This window comes from Myxocyprinus asiaticus, chromosome 49 (genome assembly GCF_019703515.2).
Source record: "Myxocyprinus asiaticus isolate MX2 ecotype Aquarium Trade chromosome 49, UBuf_Myxa_2, whole genome shotgun sequence".
NCBI classification, from domain to species: domain Eukaryota; kingdom Metazoa; phylum Chordata; class Actinopteri; order Cypriniformes; family Catostomidae; genus Myxocyprinus; species Myxocyprinus asiaticus.
Genome location: NC_059392.1, coordinates 7,248,660 through 7,270,957, shown reverse-complemented (window position 1 = coordinate 7,270,957; position 22,298 = coordinate 7,248,660). Strand labels below are relative to the sequence as shown.

General features: G+C 40.5%; 1 protein-coding gene across 1 annotated transcript in view; it reads left to right on the top strand.

Annotated features, from left to right (window-relative positions):
• Window positions 1-500: 500 nt before the first annotated feature.
• The window catches only part of LOC127438065 (low-density lipoprotein receptor-related protein 1B-like), a 308,837-nt gene continuing 287,039 nt past the window's right edge, over window positions 501-22,298 (top strand). Inside the window, exons 1-2 of the mRNA XM_051693349.1 lie at window positions 501-648; window positions 14,919-15,056. Coding sequence (XP_051549309.1) covers window positions 501-648; window positions 14,919-15,056 — 286 coding nt within the window. The remainder of the gene's footprint in view (window positions 649-14,918; window positions 15,057-22,298) is intronic.

Below are 22,298 nucleotides of genomic sequence, written 5' to 3'. Positions count from 1 at the left end.
AGCATTAAGAGTCGGTAAGTTCAATTTGTTTCCATGATTTAGTTCAGGCTGTAAATTATAATGATTCAAAACACAGATTCAACATTCTGAATTTGCTATAACTGTTTGGTTGAAATAATACATTCTGTGAAACTGTTAAAAATATATTTTTTAAGCCATTTCAAAAAACACATGCACACCGTATATAGTGTGATGTATATTGAAAATCATCGAAAGACCAACATTGCAATATTTCAAGATTTTTCACTCTGCCCTAGTTTTAGTAGTTTGTAGTGTTTTTCTTGAATTTACTTTTAGGTGTGTTTTTTAAGGAAGTCATCATGGACTTATTATGGACACTCATAGTTGATCTCTCATTCCATAATATGAGCTATAGTTACCATTATACTGTCAAACTATATTTAGCATTAACATTTTCTGTAATAATATACATCCATACTCTGCTAAACATGATAAACACATAAGGACATCTCATTCATTAGCTCTCATTTTTCTCATTCATGACATACATTCCATTCCTACCTCTTCCTCCAGCATGTGATGTCGGAGAATTTCTCTGTGCCGACGGACACAGCTGTGTTTCCAAGAGCTGGCTCTGTGATGGGGAGCTAGACTGCCCTGACGGTTCTGATGAAGCACCGACCATATGTGAGTCCATGAACCCGATCACATTTCCACTATGTTCATCACATGTACAGTACATCACATACATCATGTCCAATATAAACCTCATATACAACACATGACTTCAGTATTCACTAAAATGCTTAAAGCAGCATGGTCTATTCACTTGTAAATAAAGAGAGCTGTAGTTTATTGAGTTTTAGTTGGCTTGAGAGTCTTGGAGTGCACTTTGAAAGACATGAAACATACTTCAGATTTTACATCATATTAAAAAGCTCCATATTCATATAAATAAACTAATTTACAAAGTTGTAAATGGATGTCACATTACCATGAGTTTTTACGCTTTGTGCAGACTGTTATGTTATCCTTTTTAATATTTCAACTGAAATGCAATTGTACTTCATATTTCTATACTAAATGAATGGATTTTCAAAATGACTTCATCCTGTGCTTCAGTGAAAATGGGAAATACACTCATAAATATTTCTGAATGAAAAATGAGAAGCCCTCTAAGGCTTGGATAAAAGAGGTTATGAAGCGTTAATTGAAGGATTTGCTACCTGAAGTGTTATGCAGTTTTACACGGTACATTTGAATGACAAGACGATTATGAAGAGGATACAGAGATAAAACAAAAATCCCCTCCACCCTTACGTGGTTCATATGAGGGGCATTTTTTACCTTTACAAAGGTATTTTTTTTCTAGCCATATAAAATGACTCTGTCATCCTTTTATGTAAAATACTTTCATATAAACAATTACATTTTAAAATGGCATGTTTCAATAATTACTAAATTGCATGACCTCTGCATTACATAATGTGCATTGTTACTGAAACAGTTTATTTTTTTCTCATTCACATATATCCAAATATTTTGGCTATTAAATGAACCTACACTCTCACGGCGAAATCGGAAGGATTCATACGACTTTTTTGGCTAATTTGTATGATATCGTACGACTTTCACTACAACCAATGACGTCGCTGGACATCGTTTCCATCTAATACGCGACAATTACCTGCTTCTGTCACACACAACAGCTTCCTATCATGTTTACACACTCTACTGACCGGTTAGGTTTAGATAAGGGGTTTGGGTAAGGGCATAATATTAATGGTTGTCCTTAATGCCTCGTGCATGAAACTTGCGCTTACTTCCTCATTAGACATCCGGGCATTTGCACGTGATGAAATCGTACAAATTTATACGAACAAACTCCTACGAAATCATACAAAATAGCCAACTCGTAAAATATGTATGACTTTTCATGAGACTGGGCTGAGTTAACATAGCCTACAAAAATAATGACAGCATTTCTCCAGATTTGAAATGAGTAGTTTATAAAAAAAACTTACCAACTCCTTCAAGCCAATTTAATAAAACAATGCAAAAATAAACATTTAACAATGAACAGTAGTCAGAGATATGATTCATACAGTGGTAAATGTTCTGTAAAATTATTAGATACGTTTATGGACAGCAATCTACACAACGGACAGCAAGAAACAAATATTGTCCAGCAAAAATAAATAATGATCGCGGTGTATTTGTATATGTATTTGGAACTATATCAGATTGCAGGGGACATTTTTTTCCCCCAGAGCCCCCGTTAATTTCCGACCCTGGATGGAACTAGAGATGGAGATGAGAAGAAAAAACTTTTTTTTAAAAAAATGGTAAAATGTCTGGCAGCAAAAGTTGCCAAACTGTTACCATAAAATTGCAGTAAAATACTATACTTAATTCAACAATGAATTACTGTAAAATTATTGCTTTTCCCTGTATATATTCTTTGTAATTTTACGGCCAAATTTTTGTAGAATTACACATTTTTATTATTAGAAGACATCTCTAAAATGTAATAAAATCAAGGAAATACTGCATAAATACAATTAAAGCCCACAATTTGAAGGTTGCTATCTTTTAAATAACAGCAGAATTATGTTGTTTCAAAGAATTATTCAATCAATCTACAACATGTGCCTGTCAAAGTACACATTTTTAAAAGTAAAATAAAGAAAAATTATTTAAATTAACTGTTACTTTACTGTTTTTTAAATCTTATTTAAAAATTTTCAACAGAGGTAATCTGTCAATAAATGTTCTTAACCTATAAATTTACAGTGGATAACAGTTAAATATTGGTTAGTGTGTTCACAGATCTAAGCTTTTATTTTGTGATCATTCAATATATTCACAGAAATTCATAGAACATTTTTTAATTTCTAAAAATCAAATAATGCATTAAATATGCAACACTTTCCAATTCATTTACAGTGCTTGGGATGTAATAACATTTCAAGTTTGTTAAAACCACATTAAGGTCTACCAATTTTACAATATATTCCTATAAGTATACATATTTTTGTGGTTCTTTTGTTCTTCAAATTACAGATTTTATACAGGAATCAATATGCTTAATTATGTGAACATTTTACTTCAGCAGATAAAAGAATGGTGCACTTTAATTTTACATAAATACATACCAACCAATACACTATTGCTCTTTAAAAAACAATGTGAAGCTATTGGCCAGAACAATAAAAGCGCAACAACAATACATGCTTTCAATCTTTTATTTTGACAGTTGAAATTCAACAATCATGACAACTGAACCTACCATTCAAAATTAACCTCAAATGGAAGCAAATAAATGGTTACTGTGGATCTTTACAATAATGCTTCTAGGTTTTAAAGATTTATAATAATGTGTATCTAAAATATAAACAATAATGTGAATAACGACACTAATTACCTTCTATATAATTCTCAATTTATCTGTAGTATGGACTGTATCAGTATACATTTATTAAAAGATTCAGATTAGGATTGCATGGGGAAAATATTATTTGGACATGGTGGTACTGCCATGTAGGGGTGGGAATTTGGGGCAATCTCAAGATTCAGTTTGATTCCAATTCTTGTTGTTACAATTAGATTTAAATCGATTCTTAATTCATGACTTAAAACAATTCAATTCAACAAAAAGAGCACTGTGACTCCCTCTACCCACTGAGCTGCAAATGAAGCATTCATCTGCTCTTGATAAGAGACATTGTCTGACTAACAGAAAAAAAAATAGCGTAGTTAAATGCATATATATATGTATAAATACACATACATACATACATACATAGACACATATATATATACATATATACAGCACAGTTGTGCTCAAAAGTTTGCATACCCTGGCAGAAATTGTGAAATTTTGGCATTGATTTTGAAAATATGATTGATCATCTTTTATTTAAGGATAGTCATCATATGAAGCCATTTATTATCACATAGTTGTTTGGTTCTTTTTTAAATCATAATGATAACAGAAATCACCCAAATGGCCCTGATCAAAAGTTTACATACCCTTGAATGTTTGGCCTTGCTACAGACACACAAGATGACACACATAGGTTTAAATGGCAATTAAAGGTTAATTTCCCACACCTGTGGCTTTTTAAATTGCAATTAGTGTCTGTGCATAAATAGTCAATGAGTTTGTTAGCTCTCACTTGGATGCACTGAGCAGGCTAGATAGTGAGCCATGGGGAGCAGAAAAGAACTGTCAAAAGATCTGCATAACAAGGTAACTGAACTTTATAAAGATGGAAAAGGATATAAAAAGATATCCAAAGCCTTGAAAATGCCAGTCAGTACTGTTCAATCACTTATTAAGAAGTGGAAAATTTGGGGATCTCTTGGTACCAAGCCAAGGTCAGGTAGACCAAGAAAGATGTCAGCCACAACTGCCAGAAGAATTGTTCAGGATACAAAGAAAAATCCACAGGTAACCTCAGAAGAAATACAGGCTGCTCTGGAAAAAGAAGGTGTGGTTGTTTCAAGGAGCACAATACGATGATACTTGAACAAAAATGAGCTGCATGGTCGAGTTGCCAGAAAGAAGACTTTACTGCGACAATGCCACAAAAAAGCCCGGTTACAATATGCCCAACAACACCTTGACACGCCTCACAGCTTCTGGCACACTGTAATTTGGAGTGACGAGAACAAAATAGAGCTTTATGGTCACAACCATAAGCGCTATGTTTGGAGAGAGGTCAACAAGGCCTATAGTGAAAAGAATACCATCCCCAATGTGAAGCATGGTGGTGGCTCACTGATGTTTTGGGGGTGTGTGAGCTCTAAAGGCACAGGGAATCTTGTGAAAATTGATGGTAAGATGAATGCAGCATGTTATCAGAAAATACTGGCAGACAATTTGCATTAACAATTTGACCTTAATATCATCGAGCCACTCTGGGTAGATCTCAAACGTGCAGTTCATACAAGACGACCAAAGACTTTGCATGACCTGGAGGCATTTTGCCAAGACGAATGGGCAGCTATGCCACCTGCAAGAATTTGGGGCCTCATAGACAACTATTACAAAAGACTGCACACTGTCATTGATGCTAAAGGGGGCAATACACAGTATTAAGAACTAAGGGTATGCAGACTTTTGAACAGGGGTCATTTCATTTTTTTCTTTGTTGCCATGTTTTGTTTTATGATTGTGCCATTCTGTTATAACCTACAGTTGAATATGAATCCCATAAGAAATTAAAAAAAATTGTTTTGCCTGCTCACTGTACATATATTACCAATTCTCCAAGGGTATGCAAACTATATATATACACATATAATTAAGAATTAAGCAGAATTAAAATGGTGAAATAATAGGGTAAAGTGTTCTTAATATTTTTACATATAAAAACTAACGTCCCTCAGCTCGTTAAAGGGGTTAAAACTTCAGCTTTGGTATTGTTTTGATAGCATAAATCTGTACACTTTGACAACTCAGCTTAACCTTGCTGTTAGCTTGCACTAGCTTGACATCAGAATGCCACTATTCATAATAAAGTAACTAAAAACTACCTTCAAAGCAGTGGATATTTGACAAAAATAAAACCAAGATATTACCTTTATTTGATGCTAAACATTAACACTTGGCGTGAACGCGGACTTCTGTGCAGCCAGGCTGTCTCTTCCTTCGTCAGACAGACAGCTCACCTGCGGCGCAGCTGGCGCTCAGATTCAAACAACTGATTCTCGGGCATTCATTGGCTGAACAGTTCCGGCAACAACGATTTTGTCCAATAACAACACAGAACTGTTTGCTGACCTCATTTTCTGTGGTTTACAATAAAGTTGTATTCTGCCAAATATAAGATGATATTACAATTTACCACATTTTTAAAGAGAGGGGTAACTAATTACTTAAAGCTAGGGTGTGTAATCCAGAGAGGCTAGTAGTTAGCAAGCTAGCTTTGAAAGCATAGAGCCAGCCCACGCTTCAGAGGTGTCTCCACAGCCATGCCTCCTCTATCACACATGAACACACACACAGAGCAGAGGCTAAGCACCAGGAGGAGAGACGTGTTGGTGGAATCGATTGCAACAGTTTCAGATTACCTCATGTAAAAAAAAAAAAAATAAGTTTCATTTTACACCGTAGCTGCTGTTAGCATTGAGATAATTCATAAATGTACACAAACTACATGAGCTAAATACTTCATTACATTAACAAAATAAATCAAAAACAAATCAAACCATGTAATTACCTGTCCAATAGAAAAACAGCAACCATGGTGTCATTTTTAAGACCCTTTGAATCCCACAGTTGCCTCCAGCATGGAAAAGCAATGCCAATGTTAATTCTGCTTTTAGCACGCTCTTCATCCAGACGTTTTTTTCATTGTAGAAGTTTCAAACACATAAAAAAAAAATTGTACAGTCATGTTATAAGACTTTGACTGTACTTTTACAGCAGATTTATTGAAAAACTTGGTTTTTCTGTATTTTACAGGTATATTCTATTATTATGAAAAAGACAGAAAAAATCTGTAATTATTTACGGCAAGTGTCCGTTTTTTTTTATTTTTTTTACAGTGTAACACGTGTTTTTAAGTGTCTCTCTTAAGTGCCTCATAAGACAAGATATGAAAGACAGCAAAGACTACAGATCGCTCCAACGTCATGCGCTTGCAGTGTTAACAGCTTTGTTGATTATAAACAGGAACAATACAGTTTTATCGCGTCGCTCTCTTACGGAGACGCGGTATAACGCCATTTGTATGTTGAATTAACAGGTTTAGAAAGGTTTATACATCTGTAACATCTTAAGTTCAGTAACGACGTTCAAACGTGCTGCTGACAGCTGCACGAGAGAGAAAGGGAGAGACAGAGCAAATTTACTCGCACACCTTTTGGAAGAACAGTTTGATACAAAAACAAGTATATTTATTTGGTTTGTTCATCTGTATCTATTGGTTTACTAATTCGCAGCTGCACTGTAAAGTGAATAAAAGTGTATGGGAATTTCCAGCATTATAAACGTGGAACTTGCGAGAATTATTAAAATTGTGTGCAATACCCTCAATCCCCTGGCAAATTTCAGGCCCTGCAAAAATATGAAAGTTGCCCTGGTTCCCCTCCTTTATTATTTCATTATGTAAAAAAGTCATTACTCTGCAATCTGCTAAATTAATGCAATGAAAAGCTGCGTCAATAGCATTTTTTTCTCTATTTTTTTCCCCTCTCGGCAATGCGAGACAAATCAAAGGTCATCACAGGCTAACATTGGCCTGCGGGCCCTGGTTTGGGCATCTCTGATATAGAGTATTGTCTACCAGGTTTTTCTTTGTACATATGCACACACAACTGAATACATTATTATTGCCGACACGCGTACTGCAGTGGTTTCTTTGATCAGTTTGTCATCTCTCGTCTGTGAACGACCATCTGCGATTTTGCAACTCTTCCCTGCCATACTCTTAATATTCATCCTATTAATCAAACTAGATTAGCCTGTAATCCATTCTCAAAGTGGGAAACAGTAGCAGAAATCGACATTTTTGTGTTTTGTGTGAATCCCTTGTCACTTTAATGTTATTAATATTTATTTTGTAACTTACTAGTACACCACAAAGCGAAGGTTAACGTAAAAGCTTAAGTGTGTTAGCCCTGATCTTTTTCATCATACCAATCCTTTTAAGTATTTTTCAAAGAGACTTAAACGAATTGTTCAGCAAAGCATGAAAAGTCTACTCACCCTCATGTTGTTCTAACCTTCTGTGACTTTCTCTGTTTCGTTGAAGCTGAGTGCAAATCCAGAGTGCAAAACATACGCACACTTACACACACACACACAAACATACACACGCACACACACACACACACACACACACACACACACACACACACACACACACACACACATTAGTGAGACTAACACAGCCAGAAGACAGAATGGTGGCATTTCTGATGGGCCTCCAAGGCAGTTTTACCAAGTTTCCCTACTATCTTTGCCTTTGGGACAGCAGGGACACCAAGGCGCACTACCACAGGCGGGACTGGCCACAGCGGACCGAGTTCTCTGTGGGGAGGAATAACATCAAGTGGGAGCCACTGGTGGACCCCCGGAAGGTGCTGATGCCACCACTGCACATCAAATTGGGCCTTATGAAACAATTTGTCAGAGCTCTAGATAAGGAGTCGGCAGCTTTCAAGTACCTTCAAGACTTCTTCCCTAAGCTCTCTGAGGCAAAGGTCAAAGGTCTTCGTCGAACCACAGATAAAGAAGATCCTGGAGTGCAATGAATTCCCCAAGAAGCTCACTGGTAAGGAGAAAGCGGCTTGAAACAGCTTTGTCGTAGTGTTTTGGGGCTTCCTGGGCAATCACAAGGCCGAAAACTATGTGGAGCTGGTTGAGACTCTGGTGAAGAACTACTGCACAATGGGCTGTAGGATGTCCCTCAGAGTCCATATCCTTGATGCTCATCTTGATCAATTCAAGGAGAACATGGGAGCGTACACGGAGGAGCAAGGCGAGCACTTCCACCAGGATATACTGGACTTTGAATGCCGCTACCAAGGACAGTATAACGAGAACCTGATGGGAGACTACATTTGGGGGCTGATTCGTGAAAGTGATTAATAGTATAATCGTAAATCTCGAAAAACTATTCACTTCTAAATCCTCTATCACAAGAGGTCTGTGCAAGTAGGCTCACTGGGGGAAACGTGCCAGCACGTTTATGCCGAGGGGGGCCACGGTCAGGGCGTACCAGAGCGGGCAGAGGGGAGGATTCTTGGGAGGCGAACAGGTGTACCTGTGCCTGTCCGAATCGACTCAAAATCAGCTGGACCACCTGAGGGTGGAGTCTCCACTCTCCCCTGAGGGTAACCTGTTGTGACAGTGCGTCCGCTGTAGTGTTGAGGTTGCCTGGGATGTGAGTGGCTCGCAGCGACTTGAAGTGCTGCTGACTCCAGAGGAGGAGACGGCGGGCGAGTTGTGACATACAACGAGAGCGCAGACCGCCTTGGCAGTTGACATATGCTACCGTTGCCGTGTTGTCTGTTTGAATTAACACGTGCTTGCCCTGGATCAATGGCCGAAACCTCCGCAGAGTGAGCAGAATTGCCAACAACTCGAGGCAGTTGATGTGCCAATGCAGCCCATTGCAAACAGCGCTCCAGCCTGTTTTGGAGGCGTCCGACGTGACCATGATGCGCCTGGTGACCAGTTCTAGAGGAACACCTGCCCGTAGAAACGAGAAGTCAGTCCAAGGGCTGAAAAGACGGTGACAGACCGGCGTGATGACCACGCGATGTGTCCCGCGGTGCCATGCTCATCTCGGGACTCGAGTCTGAAGCCAGTGCTGAAATGGTCTCATATGCATCAACCCGAGTGGGGTGGCCATATGCCCCAGGAGCATCTGAAAAAGTTTCAGTGGAACCGCTGTTGTCTGTTTGAACGCCTTCAAACAGGCCAACACCGACTGGGCACGCTCGTTCGTGAGGCGCGCTGTCAAAGAGACTGAGTCCAACTCCAAACCGAGAAAGAGATGCTCTGAACCGGGAGGAGCTTGCTCTTTTCCCAGTTGACCCGAAGCGCTAGTTGGCTGAGGTGTGAGAGCACCAAGTCCCTGTGTGCGCACAGCATGTCCCGAGAGTGAGCTAAGATTAGCCAGTCGTCGAGATAGTTGAGAATGCAAATGCCAACCTCCCTTAGCGGGGAAAGGGCTGCCTGTGTGACTTTCGTGAAGATGCGAGGAGACAGGGACAGGCCGAAAGGGAGGATCTTGTACTGATATGCCTGATCCTCGAATGCAAACCGCAGGAAGGGTCTGTGTCGAGGAAGTATCGAGACGTGGAAGTACGCGTCCTTCAGGTCTACCGCCGCGAACCAATCTTGATGCCGGATGCTCACCAGAATGTGTTTTTGCATCCGCATCTTGAACGGGAGTCTGTGTAAAGCCCGGTTCAGTACTCGCAGGTCCAAGATTGGCCACAACCCACCGCCTTTTTTTCGGTGCGATGAAGTAGGGGCTGTAAAACCCCTTCTTCATCTCGGCCGAGGGACAGGTTCTATCTCGCCCTTCCGTAGGAGGGTAGCGATCTCTGCGCGCAAGGTAGCAGCGTTTTCTTCCTTCACCAAGGTGAAGTGGACACCGCTGAACCTGGGCGGATGCCTGGGAACTGAATCGCGTAGCCGAGTCGGACGGTCCAGACCAGCCATCGTGACGGATTGGAAAGCGCAAGCCATGCGTCAAAGTTCCACGCAAGTGGGACCAAAAGGGACAATGTTGTTGGATGTAAAGGCAGATGGGGCCTCGTGGTGGGGCAGAGATCGAGGTGCCACACCATGTTGTAGCCATGCTGAGTCTAGGGACATCGAAGCGCTTACCTGGCTCCTTGTGACCACCCCCGGAACAGCCTGGGGCAGGGGAGGAAGAGGCCTGTCCTCGTGACCCATGGAGACTGTCATATCGGGGGCAGCTGTGTGCCACAGCTGGGCGCTCAGGGGCGGGAGACCACCGCTGGAGCGCTAAACCTGCCAAATAGAATGGTGGACGGTGGTCATGATGACGGCCATGCACACCAGATACATGACCCAGGGAACAAGGAATCCGCTCTTGCTGAAATCTTGAGTACTGCAGCCACTTTGGCATGCAGCGCAATTAAATGCAAAGGTAACAAAAAGATTGAGAGGTCTGCTTACCAGCTCCAGAGCAGCGGGTTTCGTCGTCCCTGGGTCGCCCATCTCAAGGGCACTTTGAAGCCATTCACGGGTTCTGGGCGGCCATGAGACGGGTGGCGTCTGCTTCCTGTGGTGGGCTCCACGCCGGGGCCGGGCCGAAGGAGCGGGCTGCGGCGAAGTCGGTGAAGTCACTGCAGGGGGACGCCCTTGGTGACGAGCAGATGCGGTGCGGGATCTTGAGCCGAGGTGAATGAACAGTCATGGGATTTCAGCTCAGTGAGCATGACCGTTCAGCTCCGAAGAGAAAATCTGAATGAGTGGTTGTATACCAGCTCCTTTTATACCCGTATGTCCGGGGGAGTGGCATGCAAATACCACTCGCCAATTTTCATTGGGAAATTATCAAAGACCAGAGGTGTCTCGGGTTCCCAAGAGTGACCCCTTGTTTAACTACATCGACACAACGTTGTGTTGTGCTGCGAAGATGCACATTTCAGTTTGTAAGGATATTTGAATACTTCATTTTTAATCAACTCAAGTATAAGTACTATAATTTATTTATACTCAAAAATGTATAAAAAATGTGAAAAAGGTACTCAAGTACTTTAACAAGAATAGTTGTAATTCGTTACTTTCCACCTCTGCATACTTGTAACTGAAAATACATTGCATTTACATTTATGTACATTTATTTACATTGTGTAGGATATATGAAAGATACATATAATCTATGTCTAAGTAAATAATCTATGTCCTTTGATTATGATAATTATGGATATACTTAGAGCTGCATCCGAAAACGTAGGTAGCAGACTTGCTGCCTTGCTTCCTTGCTGCCTAATCAGTTAATGTCTTAACCGACAGGATTTTGAAGAATGGAACTCTTAAGGAAATTGGTCTCTGAACAGGTTGAGAAGCAGCCTCTGAAAGCAACATTTTCCATTTTTCGGACGCAGTCTAGATGTGAGCCGCACCTTCCAGACAAAACACTGCATCTTTCTGTTATGGAAACAAATGAACAAAAATAAATTAATTTACTTTGAGTTTTTGAATTTTGATTTTTTTACAATAAATTATTGGTAACAAAATGCTTATTCTAAGTCTTTGTAACACCATGGTCAGGTTTGACTGTAAACATAATGTGACATTATTGCAAAAACACTTCAAAATTACTAACAAATGTTAAACTTTGACAAATAATAGTTTGATAAATGTCTAAATATATATACACATTCATAATGTGTGATAATCTAATCTAAAATGATATAATCTCAAATTAAGTTACAACAGGCAATCAGATCACACAGTCTCTGTAGCCATCTATTGGTTATCATTGTAATGACATGATTTTCAAGTCATAACTGTTCTTTTTTCAGCAGATTTCAGCAATCTGCCCCCAATATGACACATTCTCATATTTTCTTCATGTTTCAACTAATAAAAAGTGTAGGTTTTTACTGAAGTGAAGTTAACATAAATTTGCTTTTTTACATTTGCAAATAAATGGTGTATTTCAGAAATTTACAGATAAATAAGATTTAAATAGCATAAAATCCCAAAAGCAGTGGAAAATTTTATTGTTACAACTGCAGGGAAGAAGAAATGTTAATTCTTTTTACCTGTACAGTTTAAAATGACCACGAAAAGCCAAGGTGTCGACCTTTATTAAACAGCCCAGGAGGGTAAAATGTTTGAAGATTTGACTGTCTGTCTGGGTCAGTGATTCCCAAGCTTTTTTAAACTACAGGAATCCAACCATTAAAAAAAAAAAAAAAAAAAAGAATAAACAAACAAATATATATTTTACAAAAAAACTTTTTTGTTATTCTGCCGAAGCACCCAGGGGCATTCTCTCACTTCATGGGTGCAGAGGGGGAGAAGCCGCTGAAATGCGCCGTAAAATCCAGCAGATGAGGTGAATGAACTCGCGGATTAATTCAGCTTCAATGAATAGAACTGCTTGGCTCCGAAGAGAAAATCTGAATGAGTGGTTGCATACCAGCTCCTTTTATAGGGGTAGGGGCAGTGGTGGCTCAGCAGTTAAGGCTTTGGGTTACTGATCAGAAGGTTGGAGGTTCAAGCCAGCACCAACAAAATGCCACTGTTGGGCCCTTGAGCAATGCCCTTGACCCTATCTGCTCCAGGGGTGCTGTATCATGGCTGACCCTGCACTCTGACCCCAGCTTAGCTGGGATATGTGACAAAAGAATTTCCCTGTATATGTGCAAATGTGTGATAATTAATTAATTTATACCCATATGTCCAGGGGAGTGGCATGCAAATTCCACTCACCAATTCCCATTGGACTTTTTTCAAAGATCAGAGGTGTTTAGGGCTCCCAAGAGTGACCCTAGTGTCACTACATCGACACAACATCGAGTGAGTGACAGATAGGGAACACTGTTTTAAAAAGTTGAATATTAATATTAACTAATTAAATAAAAAAAAAAAATAGCCTTCAAGTGTTTCTTTATTAAACTTTTCAATTAATTATTCAAGAGCCAGTAATAAAATAGCCAACATAGTGACATTAAACATTTAAAAAAATTCTGTTTCTCTTCAGGTGTTTAGACCCATAAATATGTCTTTATATTCCATCAGACTCGAGTTATACAAATGCAAGTATCTCCAGACCTTCTCACACATGCACTCTTGACATGCACATCCACTGTTGTTGTTGTTTCTACCTTCGTTTTCTGTTGATTAGCGGCATTACATCTTTTAATGCTTCTTCATGAAAGCAACAGCTCAATTGTGAGTGTTGCCACCTTGTGGACCCACTAAGCACTGCAAATAATTACAGGCGCATGCGCAGTCTGCACATTCAGTGTACACCCAGTTAGAAAAACTGGGCCGCACGCGTTAAGTGCTCAAGCACTCTGCTTTGACAAGCCAACATAATTATTTAAATGTATGCATCCAGGTGTCTAAAAATTATAGCTTGATGAACCGAATAAGCATAAATTGTGAGCGCATTGAGAGGGCGGCACTGGCGTGTAATGTAACTTGTGGTATTAGTATTGTGCCAAGGTCTCAAATTGTCATAAACCAACATCCATTCCTTTACAGTCTTTATTTCCTAAGAATTTCTTCATAATTATTCTTTTAGCGAGGCCTCCCTACTGAAATGTTGTCATATTGGAGGGCGGCCATGGTTGGAGCCATCAGAGTAAGACTTAAAACAATAGAAAGTGCTGAATTAATAAGGTTACATCACCATCCAATATTTTCCAGGTGCCATCTTGACTTTTGCTGCCTAGATACTTTTGAGCATCTCTGGAGATACAGAAGCCCTGAGAGAAAGGTAGAGAGAGAGAGAGAGAGTGTTGGGATATTTTTAAACAGTTCTCCTATTTGTTGAATTGTATATTCTCTTTTTACCAGGATTATGAAAGTGGAGCAGAGGTCCATTGGGAAAAGCCTTTAAGGGGAAACCTGTATTTGTTTCCCTTCTCCCAAACTGTTGAAAAAAAAAAAAAAAAAACCTCTTTGGTGATCACTGACAAGGAAATTGAAAGTTAAGAAGGCAGACGGATTGCAGGTCAAGAGTTTCAGAGCCCTTGTTATGGATCGAGATCAATATTGTTGTTTTTGCAGTGGTGTATTCTCCCCTGTGACACCATAGAAATGTCAGGCAATCCAAAATCAGGGATTCACAAGAGACGCCTACTGGCATGTTAAACTAAAGAGAGATTTTTAGGAGAAACTGTGCAAGGAGTTGAATATTAAAATAGCTTTGCTCATCATACTTATGCACAATGCCCCTATGAATTGGGTTAACGGGGTGAGCAACAGTTTTATGGTGGCTTTTATATATATATATATATACACACAGTATATATGGCATAGAAATGGAAAAAAATAACATCTTTTAAAAGCTTTTAAAAGATCTCATTGTGCTGTTTTATTCAAATGGATCTATTTTATATGTGTTCAGTAATTTTTTTAAATTAATTTTTTTAAATAATTATTATTAACTAGTGATTCACCAATATATATAAGCCAAGAAGATAAACTAGACGATAATTAGCCATTTTGAGATTATCGGTCAATAACAATGCATTTTAGATAGCAATTGAGTTTTACAAAATCAACTTGAAGGTTGATGGCATGATCAGATCTTTACTCCGATACATGTGATAAATTTTAACATATGAAAAATAAAAGAAGTTTCAGTTTTCAAGATAAGTAGTGTAATGGAATAATCACCCATTTTGGGCATTACATTGGCGACCCTGCTTTCTAAATATCAGTATCCACAAAAACTTCCATTGGTCGACCACTATTCCTATTCTCTTTCTTTTTCCAGGCTTTCGAGAGGTAACGGTGAGATGTCCCATCAATCACCTCCAGTGTCTTGGCACACACAGATGTGTTCATTTCAGTAAACTCTGCAACGGGGTCCGGGACTGTGAGGACGGTTACGACGAGGGCGTGCACTGCCGCGGTAAGTGCTGATTGGCTGCTAGCAAATCACTCAGCTTCAGATATTTGTATACGTCTTTTTAATTTTGTTAAGCTATTTCAGAGAATTACGAAAATTCGTTATCGGACTTGGTTTGAATAGTTTTGGTGAAAAAATTGGTTTTTAATATTTAATATTTTTGATTTACCTTTATTCGCATCAGACTAAGTGTTAGCAGGCCTTTATTCTGAAAAAAAATAAAATTGTACTGAGTTTCATTGCATGCTATCAAGAGTGGATTTGTGCGAATATATTTGGTAATGGAATCTATGGTAATAACTAAATGCTCATGGTACACAGACATCTCTAGATCCAGTATGTAGGTTAGAATGTGTTTTATACAAATTTTATGTTTTATTGGTCAAAAAGGGTCTGAGTGTTTCAGAAAGAGGGAAAAGACAAAGCACTTTCTCTCTTCACCTTTCCACGTGTGTGTGTGTGTGTGTGTGTGTGTGTGTGTGTATGAGAGGAAGACAGATTGCTGAATGATTAAGGACATATCTTGGCACTTTGATGTAGTGCCGTATGTTGGTGTGCGATTATAGCTTGATGCCCAATGGCCTGCACATTTCAGTCCTGCTAACTAAAGCAGAAATTTTATCATACATCAGCGGCTCTGTAGAAATCATTTTGACCTACTGTGGTCAAATCCCTCAATTCCAACACCCACCACTTTGTTTCTCACCATTTAAAGGTGAACTGTGTCATTTTTACACAACTAGGGTAACTAAATGGAATTACAAAAATAATGAGTGTTTTCAAACAAGTATGTCAAACACAAGTCAGCCTCAGACGGCACACTCACGGACCACCCACAGTCTGTGCACTAACCGTCTGATGCTTATAGCAAACAAAACTGGAAAACGCTCAACCAACTCTGATTGTCTGGTTCGATGGAACTTCCATGAGTAGATGCATACAGGACATTTTTTCGGTCTGCCTGGAAGCCGAGTCGTGTTCACAAGTTCCGTGTGGATAGAACGAGCGCTTCTGAGGACTGAAAAAAATCACAGAATTTTCCCAAGTTTGCCAGGTTAGTGACATCAAATCTTTTAAAGATATTCAGAGTTTCGCTTGAGGCATGTATCAGGAAGTAAAGCAGATATCCATGAGCAGAGCTGCATTTTCTCCTTTGTTTAACTGTTTAGGTATGTCTATGAATTTTTTTTTGTAATAAGGTTGTCTTTGCTATACATAGACTCTCTACACATTTTCTGCTATTTTCCAATGTGTTTTCTTTGCAATCTCTTGCGGAGACTCGCACGGCATTATATACATTATTTTTTCCCCCATATCTGTCTTTTATAATGGGATGATACATCTCTGATAACCCCACCCCTACACACCCCGTAATGATAAAACTGACTGTGATTGGTCACTTAACATGTCAGTTAGATGACTTTTCTTGTCTAAATGGGTGGTTCTTGGCCAATTGAAGCTGCTATAGAGCCCAGACCTATGCCGTAGTCATAGGTCTGGCTTTGTGAGACTAATCAAACACTTACCCTGTCTGCCATTGTTCGAAAAAAGAAAAAGAAAAAGATAGCCCTGCCCCAAACTCACACCATTAAATGAGCCAATATTGTGTAAATATATTAAATGATGAGCGCAGTTTGGAGGATGCATTTTCACTCTAAAATTTGTACTTCACTGACTGTTAGTAGGACTCAAGATGGCGCCGAGTATGGCTGCTGCGTTGCGAGCTCCGACACAACATGGTAGTGTTTTGTTTGTTTTGTTCACAATTCTTATGTTTTTTGTCTTGGATGTTGTCTGCCTTATTGTCTACGACAGACAAACACTTTTGGACATTGGTTCAGCAATTTCACACCGTAAACCAGACTTCAAATTCCTCAATGCCGACCCGCTGTTTACAAACACGCAAGCGGAGCCCTTTGTCTGGGCAGGCCAGACACTGAAACGCAGGAGGAAAAGGGGAAACAGAGCCGGCATTCTCATCAGAGTAAGACGCTGCACAAATCGACCCCCGCTACCCAGTATTCTACTGGCAAATGTTCAGTCTCTGGATAACAAGCTCTGCGAGCTGAAAGCGCGGATCTCTTTCCAACAAGAGACGAGGGACTGCTGCATTATCTGCCTAACAGAAACTTGGATGTCTACGGAGATTCCAGACTCAGCCACTGAACCCGTGGGGTTCTCCGTGCACTGAGCGGACAGAGCGAAAGACCTCTCAGGTAAAAGCAGAGGTGGTGGTGTATGTTTTATGATCAACAAATCCTGGTGTGATCAGAGGAACGTACATTCTATCAAGTCTTTCTGCTCTCCTGATCTGGAATTTCTCATGCTTCTGTGTCGACCATTCTGGCTATCGAGGGAATTCACAGCGGTCATTATCACAGCTGTGTACATCCCACCACAAGCCGACACAGACCGGGCAATCAAGGAACTGTATGGGAGTATAAGTGAGCAGGAAACCGCGCACCCTGAGGCCACGTTCATTGTGACCGGGGACTTTAATAAAGCCAGTTTTAAATCAGTCGCACCAAAATATCACCAGCACATTAGTTTCAACACACGAGGGGACCGGGTTTTGGACCATAGCTACTCTCCCTTTCCGGGATGGCTACAAAACCCTCCCCCGCCCACCATTTGGCAAATCGGACCACTCTTCCATTCTGCTTCTGCCCGCTTACAGGCAGAAACTGAAACAGGAAGCACCCACCCTCAGAACGATCCAGTGCTGGTCGGACCAATCAGACTCTACGCTACAGGACTGTTTTGATCACACGGACTGGGAGATGTTCCGGTCCCCCTCTGATGACGACATCAAGCTTTACGCTGATAGCATAATGTGTTTCATCAGAAAGTGCGTGGAGGACGTCGTTCCGACCAGAACAACACGGATCTATCCGAACCAGAAGCCATGGATAAATAGCGATGTTCGCGCGGCACTTAATGTGCGGACCTCCGCTTTCAATTCCGGGAACGCGGAGGAGCATAAACAAGCCAGTTATGCCCTCCAAAAACAGAAAAACACCAGTACAGGAACAAGATTGAAGGACAGTTTAACACCACCAACTCTAGAAGCATGTGGCAGGGAATTAACATCATCACGGACTTTAAAGGGAATAAAAACTCCACCATGAACACCGCTGCCTCTCTCCCGGATGAGCTAAATACTTTTTATGCTCGTTTTGAGGGAAATAACATAATAATGCCCTCGCGGAGAGAGCTCTCGCGGCCGAAGCTACAGAGGTTAGTTCACTCTCCGTCTCTGAAGCAGATGTAACCCGATCCTTCCGACGGGTGAATATCCACAAAGCCGCGGGCCCAGACGGCATTCCGGGCCACATCATCAGAGCGTGCGCGAACCAGCTGGCTGGTGTTTTTACAGACATTTTCAACCTTTCCCTCTCTTTGTCTGTAGTCCCCACATGCTTTAAAACATCAACCATTGTGCCTGTTCCAAAGCAATCAAAAATAACTTGCTTAAATGACTGGCGTCCTGTTGCTCTGACCCCCATCATCAGCAAATGCTTTGAGAGACTAATCAGAGATTACATCTGCTCTGTGCTGCCTCGCTTTCTAGACCCATTGCAGTTTGCTTACCGCAACAAGCGCTCCACTGATGATGCCATTGCATCTACAATACACACTGCTCTCTCCCACCTGGAAAAAAGAACACTTATGTGAGAATGCTGTTTGTAGACTACAGCTCAGTATTCAAATCCATAGTGCCCTCCAAGCTAGGTGAGAAACTCTGGGCTTAAACAGCTCGCTGTGCAGCTGGATCCTTGACTTCTTGTCAAGCAGACACCAGGTGGTTAGAATAGGCAGCAACATCTCCTCAACACTGAGCCTCAACACTGGAGCCCCACAGGGCTGTGTTCTCAGCCCACTCTTGTATTCCTTGTACACACTCTTGTGACTGTGTGGCAACACATAGCTCCAATGCCATCAAGTTTGCTGATGACACGACGGTGGTAGGTCTGATCACTGACAATGATGAAACAGCCTACAGAGAGAAGGTGCACACTCTGACACACTGGTGTCAGGAGCACAACCTCTCCCTCAACGTCAGTAAGACAAAGGAGCTTGTGGTGGACTTCAGAAGAAAAGACAGAGAACACAGTCCCATTACCATCAATGGAGCACCAGTGGAGAGAGTCAGCAGCTTCAAGTTCCTGGGTGTCCACATCACTGAGGAACTCACATGGTCCATCCACACTGAAATCGTTGTGAAGAAGGCTCATCAGCGCCTCTTCTTCCTGAGATGGCTGAGGAAGTTTGGAATGAACCGCCACATCCTCACACGGTTCTACACCTGCACTGTAGAGAGCATCCTGACTGGCTGCATCTCCACCTGGTATGGCAATAGCACAGCCCACAACTGCAAAGCACTGCAAAGGGTAGTGCGAACTGTCAGACACATCATCGGAGGTGAGTTTCCCTCCCTCCAGGATATATATACCAGGCGGTGTGTGAAAAAAGCTCGGAGGATCACCAGAGACTCCAGCCACCCGAGCCATGGGCTGTTCTCACTGCTACCATCAGGCAGGCGGTATCGCAGCATCAGGACCCGCACCAGCCGACTCCATGATAGCTTCTTCCCCCAAGCAATTAGACTTTTGAACTCTTGATCTCCCACGATCAAAATACATCAGCACTGCACTTTATTACTCTTACTCTTATATCTCACACCGGACTGTCATAAATGATATTATTATTATATTATATTCTCTCTTAACAACTTACTATCAACCGACAGCCTGAATGTCAATACAGTACAATACAACCTACTGTACATTCTATATATACTACTATATATACTTTTTTTATTTTTTTTTTATTGAATAATGCGTATCTATATTGTGTGTATTGTATACTGTACAGTGTATTATTTGTATATTGTGTTGTATGTAATTATGTGTATATTAGACTTTAAATTGTGCTGTGTTAGTTTGATGTTATTGTAAATTGGTATATGTCTCATCACTGTCACGACTGCTATGTTGATCGGAGCTGCACCCAAGAATTTCACACACCATTGCACTAGTGTATATGGCTGTGTGACAATAAAAGTGATTTGATTTTGATTTGATTTGTTAGGTTTATGGTTGGGGTTAGGAATAAGGTTAGGGCATATGGTTAATAAAATAAGCAGTCCTGTTGACTGTTACATCATTTACCCACCAAATTCACTGTGATATCAGTCTGTTTAAAACAACTTCAATGCAAAAAAAAAAAAAGAAAATACCGATAATTTGCCTATTTTACAAAGTGTTTGACTGGAGTAAATGCGCACAACAAAATGCACTCGTTTGAAGTCAGTTTTGTGCTTGATAAGTGAAGTTGGCTTAATGTAATAATGTCTTTCTGCTAAAAGGCAATTACTGTTTCTCCACATGATGAAGTGAAGACTGCATTATTTTGTGGTGAATGGGAGCGTAAAAGCACTAATATTTATATGGACACCACAGCCTAGTTTACATCCAAAACATGCTGCACGGTTTGATGAATGGCAGCTGCACGTGTTTAACTGTTCAGATTCATGCGCTACATGGTTCATGTCTAGAGAATATGTGCATTTAATTATGGCTGTATTAAATGAACATATGGACATATTCATCATCCTCACCTTCAGGTAAACTGCATGAGATGTTAGCCTGCATATGCCAGGATGATTACAATAGAGATCACTTGGAAGGCAAACTATTACATTTACATTTTATGCTGCATCTCAATCTTGGTCTTGGTCTGGTTTCCAAAGTATGTGGAGGGAGGTATGAAATGAGTCTGTCCTGTGAGGAACATTTAGGGGCCATTTTGTTTCACTTTAGTCTAGTTTAGAATTGCTCTCTATGCACCTGTCATAACCGAACGTTCAGGATTTACATTATCAGTCAGCAAAGCAGATATCAATTCTCACTCCTGGAGGTATTTGAATCTGGGACAGATAGAGAGAAAGAGCCAAAAAAACAAAACAAAAAAAAAAAACAAGAGACAGTGCCAGATGATGTTTTCTGCCTTCTAAACACACTTCTTTTCATGCACTTTTACGCAACCTTTCATGCGTCTTCACGCAGAAAAGTTTTATTTCAGGGTTTTTGCAGAATGTGGCTTTCTGAAATGACATGTAAACAAGAACGCTGATTTCCTTACGCTGTTTATGGGATTAAGAGAAAGTGATTTAACACACTTGGGTTTTATCTGGAGAACGTGGCTTAATATGACCATGTAAACCCATGTAAACCTTCTAACATGTTTTTGAGGAGTGCGCATGTGCGTGAACACACCAGATTACAAATGTCATAGGATGGAGCCCAACAACAAGTCAACACAGCGGAAAGAATTCAACATTTCTGGGATTACAGTGGGGAAAGCACATACACTATAAACTATACCCATTTACACACACCAATGTAAAATATCGACGGTCCCTCACGTTCGTGTATATGCACTCGTACATTGAGGGGATCCAGAAGTTTTATGTAAAAAGGAAACCTTGCAGCGAAGTTCCATTTTATATTGCGATGGAAATTTAAGGAAACAAACACAGCAACAACTCTGGAATATCTGGAAATAAATGAAAGCAACAGAGAATGAAATAGTGAGGTCTTCCTCAGATACTATGTTTGTTATTTACACAAGCATCGAGGGGAAATTACATTGCTCTGGAGAAAGCTACTTATTGACCGAGCTGCATGTATACATGAGTAAAGAGTATACCACTTATACAGTGCATGTAAACTGGATCACTGCTTTCTCGCAATAACTTGCTTTCTCAAAATAAGCCACTTGTGTCACATGTGTGAATATACACTGATCAGCCACAACATTAAAACCACTGACAGGTGAAGTGAATAACATTTATTATCTCGTTACAATGACACCTGTCAAAGGCTGGGATATATTAGGCAGCGAGTGAACAGTTAGTTCTTGAATTTCATGTGTTGGAAGCAGGGAAAATGGACAAGCGTAAGGATCTGAGCGACTTTGTCAAGGGTCGAATTGTGATGGCTAGATGACTGGGTCAGAGCATCTCTAAAATGGCAGGTCTTGTGGGGTATTACCGGTATGCAGTGGTTAGTACCTACCAAAAGTGGTCCAAGGAAGGACAACCGGTGAACCGGCGACAGGGTCATGGGTGCCCAAGGCTCACTGATGCACGTGGGGAGTGAAGGCTAGCTCGTCTGGTCTGAACCCACAGAAGAACTACTATAGCACAAATTGCTGAAAAACTTCATGCTGGCCATGATAGAA